At 40.7% G+C, this 17,764-nt stretch overlaps 1 protein-coding gene and 1 pseudogene across 4 annotated transcripts in view; one reads left to right on the forward strand and one right to left on the reverse strand.

Annotated features, from left to right (window-relative positions):
• Positions 1–289: 289 nt before the first annotated feature.
• Positions 290–1,973, reverse strand: LOC103590907 (annotated as a pseudogene). Its single transcript, XR_550517.1, has one exon. The product of XR_550517.1 is annotated as an ATP synthase F(0) complex subunit C2, mitochondrial pseudogene (transcript).
• A 2,647-nt stretch (positions 1,974–4,620) lies between these two features.
• SLC16A4 (solute carrier family 16, member 4) overlaps positions 4,621–17,764 on the forward strand; it is a 23,937-nt gene continuing 10,793 nt past the window's right edge. Inside the window, exons 1-7 of one of the 3 annotated variants that reach the window (XM_008573247.1) lie at positions 4,626–4,792; positions 5,338–5,451; positions 11,604–11,736; positions 12,421–12,564; positions 12,731–12,892; positions 14,255–14,764; positions 16,734–16,945. In XM_008573247.1, the coding sequence (XP_008571469.1) occupies positions 5,365–5,451; positions 11,604–11,736; positions 12,421–12,564; positions 12,731–12,892; positions 14,255–14,764; positions 16,734–16,945 (1,248 nt within the window). In that variant the 5' untranslated portion in view covers positions 4,626–4,792; positions 5,338–5,364. Of the gene's footprint in view, positions 4,793–5,337; positions 5,452–11,603; positions 11,737–12,420; positions 12,565–12,730; positions 12,893–14,254; positions 14,765–15,986; positions 16,946–17,764 lie in introns of those variants that run through there. The other 2 variants (XM_008573248.1, XM_008573249.1) reach the window with 2 other exon arrangements.

The following is a 17,764-nucleotide window of genomic DNA, read 5'->3' on the forward strand; positions in this document are numbered from 1 at the left end:
GTTTTGTGGTATGAACTAGGCTTCCAAAGATAGAATACTTGGAATAAGGGGAGTAAGGGGTTTCCAGACAGAGGAAATGGCAACGGCAAAGATGGGATAAGTCAAGAGGAGTATTTATGTAACAGCAAAAGCTATAGTTTGGTCTGTAGATGAAAAAGCTGGAAGGTAGGGCAGCTAACTCAAGGAACTTGAATATCTGGTTTTTAAGAATCCTATTACCGTGTTAACAGTAGGTTTTGGAGCAGGTGAGAGAAAAGAAAGCTTTAAGATTAATCTGTAAACTGAATTCTTTTTTTTTTTTTCTTATTAATACAGTATTTATTTGTCTTCTCTCTGTCAAACTCTGAGCCAACCACTTTCCCCAGGCTGCCTGGGGAGGTATAGGAGAAGGAACATACAGGGCAGATGGGACACAGGAGAAAGAACTATGGGAGGTGGAGACAGCTCCTTCACATGGCGAAGAGGATGAGAAAGACCACCATCAGGCAAAAAGAGTCCCATGGCCTCCGAGAGGGCAAAGCCCAGAATGGCGTAGGAGAAGAGCTGTTGCTTCAGAGAAGGGTTCCTGGCATAACCAATGATGAGGCTCCCAAACACAGTCCCAATCCCAGCCCCAGAACCAGCCACCCCAACTGTGGCAGCCCCAGCCCCAGTGAACTTCGCTGCTGTGTCGATGTCCCTTGAAATGGTGCTGGTTTGGAAGTTGCGGCTAGGGATAAGTGAGGTCAGGGGACACGGGACTGCCAAGCTGCTGAGGCTCTCATCTGTCAGTGTCTCTGGTCGTTTCAACCCCAATGCAGACAGTGGTCAGCTCAGCAGCTGAGAGGTGCTCCTGACCAAGGAGATGGAGACAAACTTGGAGCAAGTGTACATTTTCAGGGGGTGAGGGGCTGTGGCAGGAGAGCTGCTCCCAGTGCAGAGAAGACAGAGAGGGCTGAATTCATTTTTTTGAAGGAGAAAAATTTCCTCTTGCTTGTCTATCTCCAACTCTTACCCCAAAGTAACGAGCCCATCTTTAGTGAGTTTTCTCTAAATGCTAAGCATTTACATGCATTTAGCTCATTTAATCCTCAATCTTAGGTATTATCCCCATTTTAGAGAAGAAATAGGCACAACAAGATAATTAGCTCATGATCAAAAACGAGACAAAATAAACAGGCAGAAAGGGAACAAAGAATGAAGAATTAAAGATTGAATTCTCTTGGAGACAGGAAGAATGGTGCTTACAAGGAAGCAGTCAACTCAAATAGAGGGAAGGATTACAGAGAAAAGATGACTGGGTTTGACTACGTCTGTCGAAATTAAATTTCTGACAAGGCATCCTGGTGCTAATGCTCAATAACAAACTTGTATTGAGTGCTCACTGTTCCAGGCACAGGCTAAATCCACCTTCAGGAGCCTCTCACTATTTAGAACAAAATTTGTAGCTCTTACCACTGTCTTTCAACCCCTGCATGATCCAGCCCTTGCCTACCCGTTGTGCCACATATGGTGCCACCCTCTGCCTATCACAAATCCCCTGTCTAGCAGTGTCTGGCACATAGGCAACTGTTTATTGAACACAATGAATAAATTAACACTCTTATTATTCTTCACAACAACCTTTTGAAATAGGATAGTGTGTCCAATTTCTTGATGAAACGATGTGCTGTAAAGAGCTAGCTCAGGGATGGAGACAGCTGTACAGAACTAAGGCTGACTGAGGTATGATTTATGGGGGTTTCCTAAAACCATCCTGCGATGGTTAATTCTGTGTCCGCTTAACTGGGCCATGAGGTGCTTAGATTTTTGTTTAAACTGTTAGCCTATGAGTGTGTTCCTTGATATTTACATTTGAATCAGTAAACTGAGTAAAACTGTCCTTCCTAATGTGGGTGGCCCTCATGCAATCTATTGAAGTCCTAAATAGAATAAAAGCCTAAGAAAGAATTCTTTCTCTCTGCCTGTCTTTGAGCTGGGACATCAGTTTTCTACCTTTGGACTCAGACTGGAACTTACAGCATCTCACTCTCCAGGCTCTCAGGCCCTCTGACGTGGACTGGGACTTACACCATCCATCAGCTCTCCTCATTTTCAGGCCTTTGGATTCAGACTGGAACTACACCATTGAATCTCCTGAATCTCCAGCTTGCTGACTGCAGATCTTGGTTTTCTTGGTCTCCACAATCATGTGAGCCAATTCCTTATAGCAAATCAATCATCAATCTCTATATTCCCCAACCCCCCAAAATAGTTCTTGCTCAGGAGAACCCCAGCTAATACAACACCTTAGGTTTAATGATTCACTACAACTCATAGGACTGAGCATTCAGTTGTACTCACGTAATTTACAGCGAAAGGATAAAAAGCAGAATCACCAGAGGGAAAAGGCTGATGGGGCAAAGTCCAGAAGAAACCAGGTACAAGCTTTCAAGAATCCTCTTCCAGTGGACTCAAATAGGATACATTTAATTCCTCTAGCAATGAGTTGTGACAACACATGTGAAATGTTGCCAACCAGGGAAGCTCATTACAGACTCAGTGGATACAGGGGCTGGTCACATAAGCACCCCCTGCCTGATACATATCAAAATTCCAGATTCTCAGAAGGAAAGCAAGTGTTCAGCATAAACCATATTTTTGCAGTTTAGGCACAATGATCCACTCATCATTTAGGGAACGGTGGGAACCCTCCTGAAATGTAAGTTCCCAGATCACCACCAAAGACCAACCTTGTAAGCAGTCCTTTCAAGGAACAGGAGTCTCGGGCCAGCTGTGTTATCTCTTCTCTGCACAAGGATTCAACGAAGATGGAAAGATTCAGCTAAAAATAAAATCTCTTAATTCCAGATGTTAGTGCTATATTAAACTCTAAGTCCCCAAGTGTTAAAAATTATTCATGAGCTATATTTGGCAGTGAAATGAGGGTAACAGTGGTAACTTAGGAAATCATGCTGCATTCTTGCTAAATATCTTTAGGGCCAAGCATTAGAAGGTCAGAGGTTGAGGGAACTATTTATGTTTAGCTAAAGACCCTATAAGCTTTATTAAGCCACTTGGGTAAAGATGCCAAAATGTTAACTAATATCCCAAAGATGGCTTAGGAATTCTTTGCTGTTACTATTAGGCCCCAACTGATTGACATGAATCATTTTTAATGAATCAAATACCAATAGTAGGTTTATTAATGTGCAGTCACTTTACATATATGTTAATCTTCACAACCTTACAAAATAAAATTAGCCATATTTTGCAGTTTTAGAAATAAACTCAGAGAGGGTAACTTGCCCAGTCTCCAGGGTTAAAAAATGGCAAAGTTGAGATTCTAACCAGGTCTGCCATTTCCCACTATATGAGGGTATTTTTAAAAGTTCATAGAAAGTGTGAATTATTTTTTAATTCTACTTTTCCACGATCTTTCTGAAATATCCTCATACCTCAAAGATTCTTGTAAAGGTACACGTATGAAAGATATGTTTGAAGGGGTTCATCACTGAGGACTTTATAGCCCTCTTAGCCACTATGAATGACTCATTGTTCTGCTACATTTCAAATCTGACCCCAGCCCTCAGCATCAATATAAATCCTAGGCTTATCTTATTGTGTGATGAGTCATAGACAGCCCCACTTCAAAAGAGCAACAAGCATGCCACCTAAAAAAAAAAAAAAAAAAAAAAAAATCATCCTATAGATATTTATTTAAAAATGCTTTCTGGAATGTGTTAGTAATTACAAACAGCTCTCTAAAAAGCATTCATCTTCTCTCTTTGGGTTTTTGCCTTCTGAATGTTTATTTGATCCCTACCACCAGCACCACATAATTGCATAATCTTTCCATGGTTACACGTGGAGAGCATTCTCCCAAACCATGAAACTGTCCTTCTGCAAGCCCTTTAATCAAAAAGTATTATAGAGTTTGGTTTTAAGAGCCTGAGAGCCCTTGTTTTTAAAAAAGGAACATGCATAAATATGTGCAGATTTTCCAGATAAAACAAGAAAAACACACTTTTGCCTAAAATACACACTAATTTAAAATCTGGAATGTTGGTGTAAGGGAGATGAAAGGCAATTTCCTCTCAATTTCATTTTTTTAACGTGGAGGGTGGAGCAGAGGAAAGAAATGGGGAAAGAAAGCTGAATTATCCCAGTAATTTTCTAGGAGACTCTGCCTTAACCATTTCCAAAACGCAATAAGGAAAAAAAAATTATTACAACTACTACAAGTATACATCTTTCATGGGAGGTGTTCAAAGTTAAGATAATCAATATCTAAAAAGCAAATAAAATGGAGCCTGGAACTCCAAATTAGTAACCAGAATCTTTAGTCAACACACAAACGGCCACACAAATACACTGAACTTACTGAAGATTGCCATTTGTGGCCCAGGAAATTTCCCACCTTTCTCCTATAAAGTAAGCATGTTTGAGAATCTCCCTGAGGAACTTCAGAGACACATGTATTATCTCTGGGGCCCCATCCCCCTGCCTTGGGCATAGTCAGCAAAGGACTTTCCCCTTGGTTTACTCCAATGCTTGCTTTTGAGCCACGGTAAAAAATTCTACCTTCTGAGCAAGGGTGGGTGGAGGGCCTGAGATGATGTCAAATCACAGCCTTTCCTCCTCCCTTCAGGAAGTAAAGTCCACTGGCAGTCGTGCCTAAATTAGCTCTGCCCTCCTCAGCTCTCACAACGCTCTTGTTTTCATAGTAGTGGAATGAAATGCCATAGCAAGAGTAACACGCTAAAAAAATAGTATTTTTCTTCCTAAATTGCCTCATCTATGGAGAATTCCTTTGCTGAACACCACATCAAAGGTAAGATGGAAATGGGAGTGTGTGCTGGGTTAGTTTTCTATGTCTTGGATGACTGGCATCTCCCCTAGTTGAGCCTACTCACCAGATGGCCGTTCCACATAACCTGTCAGCTAATTCTCCTTTCCAGTAATGGCCTGTCTTCAACCTGGCAGTAGGAAATGACTTCTTCACGCCCCCCTCAGAATATCAACATTTTCTTTTGCATCTGCTGAATCATTTGTATGAAGGTTGCAGACACTATGACACTTCACTCCGAAATACTTTAGCACTGACCAGGAGGGTGATGCACAGCTTCCCCTAGGAATTGACTTGCAGACCTGGCAGGAAGGACACTGAGCACAGTTCTAGGAGCAGCCACCCCACAATCAGTGAGATCAGGCTTTGTAGTTAACTTAGTCCTTAGTTACATCAGGCAGACTTCATGTGTAACTAAGGGGTTAAAAAAATTATGGTACAAGTGGTTTTATACTACAGAAAAAAAACAGTTTAAAAGTTTAGATCAGTTTCTGGTCAGCTGAATCAACTATGCTATGGATTTCTCACAGGGATCTTCCACATTTAAAAGAGGAATCATGCTGAAGAAGGAGGGGAAGGCCCAATCTTACACTGAAACACTGGATGGAGGATGGGGATGGATGATTGTGCTTCATTTTTTCCTGGTAAGAAGTTGCTTTCCCCTTTCCTACTGTCTGAAAGAAGGCTCTCTGGAGAAAGGCTCAGAGCAGCCTAACAAGATCACTAAGGAAATACTTGGCATTTGAGTAAAAAGGGGGGCAGAATGAGGCCAGGAACTGTCAATAATTGCCAAAGTCAGAGGCCCATGCTGAACCCAGGAAAAAGCTGAAAATATCCCCCTTGAGTGAAAGCAGAAATGTTCATATTCAGTTCTATGCTCTTCCTCCCTACCATCCCTTAAACCTAGGAATTCTCCAGTCAGCAGTTCTGCCCTGGCAGCATGGCAATTAGGATTTGGGGACAATCCCAGAAGTAGCACTAAGAAGTGCTAAATTGTTCTGCAGATAGGTTCTCCAGCTCAGCCTGGCATATATGCAAACTGCTGGAAGCAGCCCCCTTCACTGATAGGGGAGGGGAACATTTCCTCTCCATTCAGGCTGCTGTTCACTTCCCAACCCATTCCCATTAACTATAACTTATGCCAGAATTAGACCAATGTCTATTTCTGATATGTCTGGAAAGAGAGAAGGATGTGGATTCTGAAATGGGTGCCTGATTTTTCTCCTTTATCCATAAGCAACTGGACTAGGCATTCCATTTTTAAAATTATTTCCCTCATCTTTTTTTTTTTTTTTTTTTAAAAAGATGACTGGTAAGGGGATCTCAACACTTGACTTGGTGTTGTCAGCACCACACTCTCCCAAGTGAGCTCACCAGCCATCCCTATATAGGGATCCGAACCCCTGGCCTTGGTGTTACCAGCACCACACTCCCCCAAGTGAGCCACAGGCCGGCCCTTCCCTCATCTTCTGAAAAGCTCTTGGGGTTGCTATGTGAGACAGTGGTGATCGGCATCATCAGCATGCCCATTCTACAATGTTGGTGAATGCCATCACAGCTGTGCCCCCAAACGACCCTGCAGAGAGTGGCACCAGCTCCATAATACTTAAGTGTTCCCAGGTAAGTTCTAACTTTGAGATGTTCTCACAAAAATGTCCCTTTCCTCCTGATGCTCCTCCCCTGCTCAGCCCTGCAGTAAGCAGCTCACAGAGATGGGGAGCACAAGGCCTGGTGACTGTTAGTGATCATGTAGCCTACAATGTGGATAACTAAGAACTCTATAAACAGAATGGTGGGAAAACATCATGCCTCCTTTATAGTAACACAGAAAGAAAAAGCGGGGCAGAAGTCTCTACCCAGCATTTATGTACTACAAAACTAATAAATAGAACACTATTTGTTAAACAATAACTTCATTGCCAGAGTGTGGAATCTCTTTTTTCCTCCCAGAAATGTTACAAATAGGGAAACTAAGAATGACCTAAGTCTGAGAGCCCTTCCTGTGGCTGGGCCACCTCCCCAAATCATAGGCTTCGCAGAACTCTTGGTGAGGATCAGTAGTTCTCCCACCTTTCAACCCAGTAACCACCCTTACATTTCCTACATCATCTTCTGATGAAAGGAAATTATTTGACCAATTTAGTTGCTGGTAAGAAAAAAATGCCTAATAACCAGATTAATAAACAATGTCCCATATTTTGAGTATAATGCTGGTTATTAAAACACAAAAAAATATACTGGATCCTCAAAATGTTAGCAATGAACTCAGGAGCTAATTGCTCACAGGGGTAATGTGGACACTTAGATGACTATGCTTTTGTTTCTCTATGAGTTACAAGTGCACTTTTCTACAATGGATGAACTCCTGAAAAGGTGAGTGAAAAATAACTGAATGTTCTCTGGGACCTCCCTACTTTAAAAAAAGGGATTCATTTTAACTTACCATACTTTATGTATTTGTATGTCTGTTTTCTGTATTCTGTTTCACTAGACTGAATGTTCCATGGGGGCAGGGACCATATCTGTGTTGCTCACCAGTGCGTACTCACTACTATTAAGTCCAGCTCTTATACTAGACTGGAACATAGCTGGCACCAATATGGATGGATAAACTGACAGACACATTTATGAATAAACAAATCAGAAGGAGAAAAGGTGATAAATTGGAGATGGGCAGGGGCCTTGTAAGCCATGCTAAGAATATTTGTTCTTATCTTGAGGTTATTAGGAGCTAATGAGAAAAATTAAGTAGAGGAGTGATGGGATCAGATTTGCATTTCAATAATATAGTTCTGGCTGCAGGGTGAATAATGGATTAGTGGGGGTTATGTCTGGAAGCAGGAAGATTCACTGGAGGGATATTGCAATAATCCAGGTAATAAGGCCCCAAATTCAGGCAGTAACAATATAGATGGAGAGGAAATACAGATCTGAGCAATATCAAGGAGGTAGACCTGTAAGACTTGGAGAGGATTAGATGTCAGGCAAAGAGAGGGAGTCAAGGAGTTCTGGGTTGCTGGCTTGGGCAATTTGGAGGATGATGAATGCCATTCAGTGAGTTGGCGGACATAGGAAGACGGGGAGAAAATCTGAAGATGGCTTGCATGGTTTAATTTTTAACACTCTTGAGTCTGAGGGACTTATAACCAGTAATGTGTTCAGCATTGTCTATGCGCATCTGGAGCACAGGACCTGCATAGTGAAATTTGTGAGTAACCAGCATACATGATAGTTTGAACTTTGGGGCAGAAGGAAGAAGAGGATTTAGGGCAGATCCCTGAGAAAAATCAATGTCTGGGAGATGGGTGGAATAGCCCAGAGGAAACTAAGAAGCAGTCAGAGAAGTAAACAACAATCCAGAAATGTCACAGCAGCTAAGGCAGAAATTTCCAGGAGAAAGTGATGAGCAGATGTGGATGAGGTCCAATATGACAGATATCACAAGTCTACTGGTTTAGCAACAAAGAAGTCTCTAACAGTTTTGATAAGAGCCATCACAGTGGAGTGGTGGGGGCTGAAGTTAGTGGACTTTAGTTTCCAGTGGACTGGTAAGAGAAGAGCAAGATTATCCTTAAAGAAGTTTGTCTATGATGGGTAGGAAGAGCTAAGGTGATACTAGAGAGGGGCACAGGGTAGGAAGAAGCTATTTGATATTAAATAAAAGTAACTGTGACAAAGCCTAGTGCTCTGTATACAAAACAGGCCATGAGGCTGATCCAGCCCCCTTTCCGGACACAATTAGAATGATCTGGTGAGGGAGCTCTCGCTGGGGGAGGGAGGCCTGCTTAGGGAGGCCTGCTTAAGGTGTTCCTACCCAGTTCAACTAATTAACTGCTCTTAAAGATAAAGAGGAAATGAGGAAACTTTTAGAAAATTTTTAGGATTTTTGCTTTATTTTGGGGTGAACCCATTTACAATGTCTGATGTGGACTCTGGTGACAGGACTTAAAACCACCAAGCTTGGTCCTACACATGAGATTATGTAGGATTACAGATTTATGTAGTTTGCTTAGTTAACTAAGGGAAAACCTAGACCTCGGGACAGATTTTTAATACCTTTGAGTCAAAACAGAAACAAAGTTGGAAGGTTTAGGGTTAAGGGAGGGGAACAAAAGCTCTGCCTTTGGCCTTCCTGACAGAGTGGAAGACAGACCAGTTATTAGAGACAAGTCATATCCATTCACTGCTACCACACCCAGACATCAAGGACAGACCAAAAAGGAAAGGTTCTGAACTGAGGGGACCAGTAGCTAGCCAAATTCAGGTGGCTAAGAACACAGAGGTCAGTATCCTGCAGATGCCAGCACAGAACCCTCATCCACAGAAAAGGAAACTTATTTTACAGAATGACCTCATTTTGGTGTTCCTTGCTCACAAGAGGACATAATCACCACTCTATTTTGAACTAAGACAAATAAGTCTAGGTTGAGATTTGAGTATATTTATACTTTCTAGCCAGATTTCCTGACAGAAGTGCCTTCGAGGAAAATTATGGTTTCAATTGCCTGAATCAGGGCCTGATAAAATGTCTTTTGCATTTTTGAATATATAGCCCAGGTGTCCATAGTATTGTTCATTCTAAATAAGGAAAGTTTTGTATCTTCTGTCAAATCAGAATGGGAAAAAGCATATTAAGGGACTTCCTCCTCACCACCCCAACTTTTGCAACCACTGAGCATTGCTACCAATTCTTAGTCCCTTGCCTCCAGACAAGAAATAATATTGGTCTGAAAATAAGAGTCTAGTGATAGGAATAGAAAGGAAGTCTTGATGATTATTTAGAAGGTAGGGTTTGAGGGAAAGGAGGTGTCTTAATGGGAAGCAGGTCTCTGACTCAGGTGAATGGGTGAATGGTACTAATCAAAAAAATCAAAGAGTAGGCACTGGATAACGGAAAGATTTGGTAGACAGTTATGAGTCTGAAGCTCTTGGGAAAATAGAATGGTAATACAAAAATAACAAAATCATAGTTGAGTATTAAGTGTCAAGTATTAAGTGCTTTACCAGAGTCCTATGAGCTACGTAATCTTCATTCTCCTCACTTTACAAAAGAAGGTTAACTCTGCAAAGCAGCTTGCTCAAGGTCACACCCCTAGTAGGAAGCAGAGCCAGGATGCAAGCCAAAGCAGGCTGATTGCAAGAGCATAATCAGAACTACACCCCCATCAATGAGCGGTAATTAAATTGATTAAACTGATTGTCCAGGGAGCAGGTATCAAGTGACATGAGTACAGAACCACAAGGGAAAAATATTTACCAGGTGGACAGGGAAAATGGAATCAGTGAGAGAGAACACAGGGTTCTGAGGTTATTAAGCAATGCATGGCATGGTTGAAAGCAGAGAAAGTAGACTGGAAAAGCCAATGTTACTGAAACAAGTAAAAGAAAGGGGAAGCTAGGAAGCCCCTGAAAACATTGAGTATTTGGTGGCTCCTAGGCTCTGAGTTACAGCAGACCCAGGCTAGGTTTCCCTTTGAGTTTCCCCCTCCTGACCCCTGCTGGGGATAAAGTTTGGCATTAAGCAAAAAGCGAAAAGAGCAATAGCTCTTCACTGCCCCCAGGCTAATCAGAATTCCTAGCAACAAAAGTTGGTACAGTACTCCAAAGAAAGAAAACCCAACCCCAAAAGAAGCGATTCCCGGAGGGGGGGGGTGTGCAGGCAAGGAGGGTTAGGTGGGACAGAGAAAAAGATGGGGCACAAGACCCAACCATAAAGTGTCCATACATCCTGGTTAACTCTTGCTGTCCTGGCATAATTAAGCACTCCCTTTTGATCTCAAGAGTATCCCAATTTGGATGAAAAATTATATGGTCACCCTATTTATATATCAAGTAAGGGACAATAGTCAGCTCAGGAACAGAGTTAAAGCAAAGCTAAAGTAAAAACTGATATGATTTTTTTTTTCCTTGTCTCTTTTTTCGTGTCCGGCAACAGACCGCAACCCTCAGTGTCACACCCGTACCGGACCGGCAACGGGATCGCAACCCTCGGTGCTGCGCCCGCCCCTCGCTCAGCCAGTGAGCGGAACCGGTCTGTATGTGGGATCCGAACCCTCGGCGGGAGAGCCTCCGCGCTCCCAAGCGGCGCACTGTAGCAGTGCGCCACCAGGCCGGCCCATGATTTTTTTTTTTTTTTTAAACCGGTAAGAGAACCACAACCCTTGGCATGGTGCGGACTCCACCACGCTCAGCCAGTGAACGCACCGGCCATCCCTATATAAGATCCAAACCCACGGCCTCGGCGCTACCAGCACCGCACTCTCCCGACTGAGCCACGGGGCCAGCCCAGACTAATTCTTTTTTTCACAAACGCTTTTTTCCCACAAAGGTAACTAGAATTAGCTGTCTTTAATAGATGCTATTTTAACAACTGTAAAGTACTAGTTGGTCTAGAGCTAGTCCATCTGGGTTCAAACCTCAGCACCTGCATCCTAAGCAAATCTTTGTCTCTCTAAACTTCAACTTCCTGATCTTTTTTTTTTCTGGTGGCTGGCAGGTATTGGGATCTGAAACCTTGACCCTGTAGTTATCAACACCATGCTCTAACCAACTGAGCCAAAATAAAATACTTACAAACCTATTCTGTAGCCTTGAGATGAGGATTAAATGAGATGCTTTTATGTAAAGTTCCTAGCCACCCTAAAAGGATGACTCCTCTATAAAATATAAGATGTATAATAAAGAACCACCAATAAATTAAACTGGCAAATACTAGTACACTGGAGGAATCATAACCTCTAATAGATGTAACTTCCTCTGTAATAGCTCACCTGACTTCTGGTCTGCTTTGATTTAGGTAAATGTGTTTGTGATGGGAATGATCAAGACTTTTGCAATTTTCTTTGTGGTCTTTAAAGAAGAGTTTGAAGGCACTTCAGAACAAACTGGTTGGATTGGATCCATCATGTCATCACTTCGTTTTTCTGCAGGTATATAGCTGGCAATAAACTTGCTGTACAAGGAGAAGGACCACAAGGGCAATTCCAAGAAGACTCCTCTGTCAGTCACTTAAGACTGGAGCATTGCTAAAATTTAGGTTCATTTACTAGTATGTAATACTGAGAAAGTAAGGAACCAGTGTTTAGCCTCCACTTGCCTTGGTAACTAAAATGGGAAAACTAGGGTTCAAACAAAGAAAGTTGATTAATTGAACTATTTAATTCCATGATTCAATTTTTCATGCCTTGTTTCTTTCCACAATCTGGTAATGCCTTAATATAGGTTCAGTGAGCTAGGCTCTCAACCTGGAAGTCAGACCATGAAATTCTTCTCATCTAAGCTTACCAAAAACAAAATATAGAACCAATTTCTCATCCTGTAGTTTTATTTGGAGCTGTAATATGGTGGAGGAGCATATTAGTGATTCAACCTTGTTCTAGTCATAGGATTCCTCTCCAAACCTGCTTACATATTTACGATCCTTTTTTTTTTTTTTTCATTCTCCTTCCAAAAAGCAAAATAGTGTGGGACTGGTACTACTTAGTACACATTTTTTGAAGGATACACAGTACTCGAGTCCTCTTTTTCTTCTTCAATAACTTAAGTCATGCATCAGAGTATAAGGCATGCCAGAGCATAGTTATGTAGTATTTGCCTTTCTTTCTTCTCCTAAGGTCCCCTGGCTGCCATTATTTGTGACATACTTGGAGAAAAAACTACCTCCATTCTTGGGACTCTCCTTGTTACTGGTGGATATATGATCAGCAGCTGGGCTACAAGTATCCCCTTTCTTTGTGTGACTATGGGACTTTTACCTGGTGAGTCCACTGTAAACACAAAACTATAAAAGATGGAAAAGGAACCTTCTCTTCTACTGTCCCTGTGTCCAAAGGGCCTAGTTATATCATCTCAGATCCAGAATATTTCATTTGGCATTAATTCACGTAATGTGAAAGCGATTCCAAACTATTGTTTTTCTTTTAGGAGTGGGTTTTGCTTTCTTGTACCAAGTAGCTGCTGTGGTAACTACCAAATACTTCAAAAGACGATTAGCTCTTTCTATAGCTATTGCCCGTTCTGGAATGGGACTGACGTTTCTGTTGGCACCTTTTACAAAATTCCTGATAGACCTATACGACTGGACAGGTGAGTCATTCTAAGTTTCTGAACTATCAACTCTGCAAGATTTAATGCTCATCTCTCTCCCTTTGATGACTGGAAATGATTTCACAAGGTATTGCCAGAGAGGAAATGAGCATGATTTCTAAAGTAAACATGCTTCTCTTCTTCCTTGGAGAATACATAGCAGAAGAGCTCTTAAAATACTTGCAGACTTTGCTAACTCACTCAAGCAACTCAAAATTCACCATAGTGTTCAATGTCTGAGGAAATGGAGGGCACTCAGTGCAGCTGGAAACACCTTGCAATAAAAGTGACACCCTGGAGAAACAAGGCTCCCCCCTTCCTCTCGTTCCCCCACCAAAGCATTCACTTTTCACATTTTCCCTTTAAGAAAAAAATTTGCACTTAAAAACTGCCTCTTCCATCAGACTTATTAAAATAGACAAAAAAGAAAAAAATACTTTAATAAAAGGATGATTGTTTCTTAATAATCTTGTATATACTGTCAACTATAAATTTGCACAAATAGAAACCATTCACCCCACAATTTTCCTTGTACTTGAGATAACATTTGGATTAAAATAATCTTAAATTACTGGAAAAAGTGTGTGTGTGTGTGTGTGTGTGTGTGTGTGTGTGTGTGTGTGTGTGTGTGTGTGTGTGTGTGTTCATATGCTTATTTCTATCTACATAGCAGTCTTGCTTAATCTTTCCTGAGTAAAAAAAACTATTCAGTAGTCTTATGGTGAATAGGACCAGCTGACAAATTCATAAGATATGACAGCAGAGCCTACAGCCCATTCTATCTCTAGAAGCACCATACACAAGTCAGTTTTGATCAGGACATGATGAAATCAAGCAATGACTCAGCCTCAAAGGCAAGACTAGCATCTATCTTCTTTCAAGGAAAATTTTTTAAATGTCACGGGATGAAAGGCTGCCCCCTTTTCTAAGGCTATTCTCAAATCATTCCAATTGTCTAATTCTGTTTTCTGTGCCTAAAATCCCTCATTTCAGGATATTTAGAATCCTTATTTAAAACACACTATAATTTTTTTAACATTTGAAATGTCACCCCCCACCTTCCAAGAAAAACTTTTATTGTTTTCTCCTTTAGCACAATAACAACCTCTCCTTCCATCCCATCTACTGGTGCAGCTTCCTGGTTTCCTATTTCCAAAGGACTCCATTTTTACAGAGATACAACAGTGTATATGGCTAACAAATAAGTCAACAGACTTAAAATGCTTTCATGTAAATTCAGGGGGCCAAGTAGGTTTTCGAGAATTTTGGATTATGTGGTGAGGCCTCTTCTGAGCCTATAAACACAAAATATCATGAACCAAGAGGTTATTATTAACTTCTCAATTTCTCTCTCCCATTTAGGTGCCCTTATATTATTTGGAGCAATTGCATTGAATTTGGTACCTTCTAGTATGCTCTTAAGACCCATCCATATCAAAAGCGAGAACAATTCTGATATTAAAGGTAGCAGTTTGTCTGCAGGTAGTCCAGAGGAACTGTGTGGGACAGAAACATCATACTGCGATGAGACACAAGAGTTTACCATCAAGGACAGTACTATGCAGAAAGCTGGGCAACCTGTTAAAAGTTTAATAGTCTCACTAAATAAAAGTGAAGAGTTCAACAATAGGCCTAACAGGAACAGACTGTCACTAATAAGTAATGAAGAAAGTTACCAGAAAAAGGCTATTTCATGGAGCTGCAAACAAAAACTCTATATTTCTCTCTTTGGGAATCCTTTCTTCTACATATTTACCTGGTCTTTTCTCCTCAGTCAGTTAGCATATTTCATCCTTACCTTTCACCTGGTAGCCAGAGCCAAAACACTGGGGATTGAAATCATGGATGCCTCCTACCTCGTTTCTGCAGCTGGTAAGAAACTGTAGCCTACCTTCAACCTCCTACCCAAAATGAAAAATGAACTTAATTTTACAAAAGTTTATTAAATTTTATTTAAAAGCTGAAGAAAAACAACAAGAGTTGTGGGAGGGCCAGGAAAAGCAAGTTTTTTGAGGCTAGAGCACCAGAGCATTTCCCTGCACAGATCTGTCACTGCAACTTACACACAGGCTCTCCTACTAGACAGTGGACCCCAAACCAAGTCTTACTCATTTTCATATATCAGTGTCTGACTCAGCAGATATGAATTATTTGTTGAATAAATGCTGAATTTCAAAAAGCTGGTGCTCAGTGGCAACAGCGACTCTAGGAAGCAGACAATCCTAGGTAGACAGCATAGTGCAGTGGTTCAAAGAATTGGTTCTGGAGCTAGCCTTCCCAGGTTCAAGTTCTTGCTCTGTATTTCCTAGCAGTGTGACCTTGGGCAAGTTACTTGCCTTCTCTGTGCCTTAATTTCCTCTTCTGTAATATAGGGATAATAGTCCCCACCCTCATAAGGTTGTCAGGATTAAAAAGTAATGTATGTAGAGTTTAGAATAATGCATACAGTAAGCATTCAATAATGGCTTATTAATATTTGTAACTAAGAATTTTTCTCGTTGGAACTCATAGTAAGACAGATAAAGATGACTTAAGGCTACTCACTAATGGACTGATATTTAAAATAAGTTAGAATGTAAATTAAAAATAAAAACAACCATTTTAGTTGAGCATTCACAAAAATGTTTGCAGACAGAATGTTTGATCCAGAATACATGCATTCTCTCAACTGGCAAAAAGGGAGCCAAAAAATGAAAACGGATGAGATGGAACTGCTTTGTTCTAATTATCTAGAAATTTTCAAGATTTCAACATTAACTTTTCTCTTACTAATTTCCTGACAAAAAGTGGATTTACCAAGCCCTTACAAAACTGACTGCTCCCGGTTTCAAATGTTACAATTGCAAAGATACTCCACTTCACCCAAATAAAGCTTGTATACACAAGACAAAGATACCTGGCCAAACTAATTTTTTCTACTAATATGTCTGGTAGTATCAATCTAGATCAGGTTAAGGCCATTTAATGGGAGCAAAGAACATAAAATAAAGTTTCAATATGCACCCTAGGAAATAACTGTAAAAACAGATACAGACATGGTAGTATGCATTTTTTATTCCCTTTTTTAATGGAGCAATTTATGTTTGAACCATAGGAAGAATGTGAAGTACAAAACAACTGGAGCTCATACTACTCTTGGTGAAAATCTCAGTGCATAACTGCTACAATAGCTTATAACAGGAAAAGAGTAAGAATGCTGTTAAGAAACTGAGTGGAAAATGAATTTTATTCAAGTTACACCACAGCTCCAATGTTCAAAATATGATCTCCTATTTCCAGACTTCCTACATATTTTCAAATTAAGCACAATGACCTTTGGAGAAGGACTTAATTTCCACAACTTCATATGCAATTACGAGAAAGAGTCCCCAACATCTACTTTATTTTTTAATTTTTTTTTAACATAAGACTTTCTCATTTATACTCCAGTCTTCACCGTACACTGACCTGAGGGCACACTAGTCTTAAAAATCTCACTTCCTCACCTGCAGGACCTCTTAGGGAAGGGACAGAAAGGCTTTCTGAGCCCAAGGTCCTCTGTAACCAGGGATTCCCAGGTTGGTGGTGTGAGCTTTCCAAACAGTCAGAAAAAACACCTGACGACTTGATGGATCTTCTACCCAACTCTGAAGGAGCCTTTGGTATTTTATTAAATGTATTTGGAATAGGTAAGTAATTGAGAGATCCTATTTGGTAGACAAATGAAGCTATTTTTTCCCTCACGTATCCTGACCTCAGGATGAGGTCATATTACTTGGAAAAATATGCCTTATTCACATTTTTCAAAGGAACTAAAAAAATGGAATTAAGATTTTATAAGACTTTTCCAATACTGTTCCAGGTATCATTGAGGCAGTCAGTCAGATTATTTCTGGATGGGTTGCTGATAAAAACTGGATCAAGAAGTATCATTACTACAAGTCTTACCTCATTCTCTGTGGCATCACTAACCTGCTTGCTCCATTAGCCACCACATTTCCACTACTTATGACCTACACCATCTTCTTTTCCATTTTCGCTGGTGGTTACCTGGCACTAATAATTCCTGTAGTGGTGAGTAGACACACTCATAACATTGTTAAACTATTTAGCAAAAGCAAGTATCAGTAACAATCTTACCAAAAGAGAATACATATTTTGCATTTTTGTAATTTAAAACATACCAAAAGCCTCAGAAACCCTGTAGATATATCCTGTCCAGTTATTCATCTTACCTTGGGGAGAAAACTATCCGCATAGGACAGGAAAGAACTGAAAACAAAAAAGGGATCAGCAGGATTCCATTTTGCTTATCAGTCTCACAAAAGGTTAGGCTTGTGTTCACTTCTCTCCTTCAGTTCCAGAAATTTCTCTGGCTCCTTCTAAGACTCATTTGAAGAGTTCCCTGAGAACTCTTCAAGAGAAAAAGGGTTTTCCTTGGCCAGTGTGGCTTCTCTCTTGTTGAGGTTATTGCCTTGAGCCTCTGTACTTTTTAGGAACATTGTTTTTACCTCCTCTACATTTTTACTCCAAAGTTGACTCAAAGTCCTGGACCCAAATGAAAATGAAGTACGTAATTATTTCTGACTTCTTGGAACTCCTTAGAACCCCATGGGTTCTTCTTAGAAGCAGGTCCTCAATGCTGGAACAGAATCCCTGGAAAACTTCTGGCCTGATATCAATATTAGCATAAGTGCTACAAGATACTATATAAGGCTTGGGCAAAAATCAAACTTCCTAAAGCTGAAATCAACTCCTTGTGGTATCTGATTTCTTAAAACCAGTGGTCAGTATTCAGACATAGGTGGAGTCAAGAATGTCACTGTCAGATAAGATTGTAAATACCATTTCCTAACAGAGAAGAGCAATAAGACTGGGGGGGGGGGGGGGAGG

Source organism: Galeopterus variegatus, unplaced genomic scaffold (genome assembly GCF_000696425.1).
Source record: "Galeopterus variegatus unplaced genomic scaffold, G_variegatus-3.0.2 Scaffold892, whole genome shotgun sequence".
In the NCBI taxonomy this organism is placed as follows: domain Eukaryota; kingdom Metazoa; phylum Chordata; class Mammalia; order Dermoptera; family Cynocephalidae; genus Galeopterus; species Galeopterus variegatus.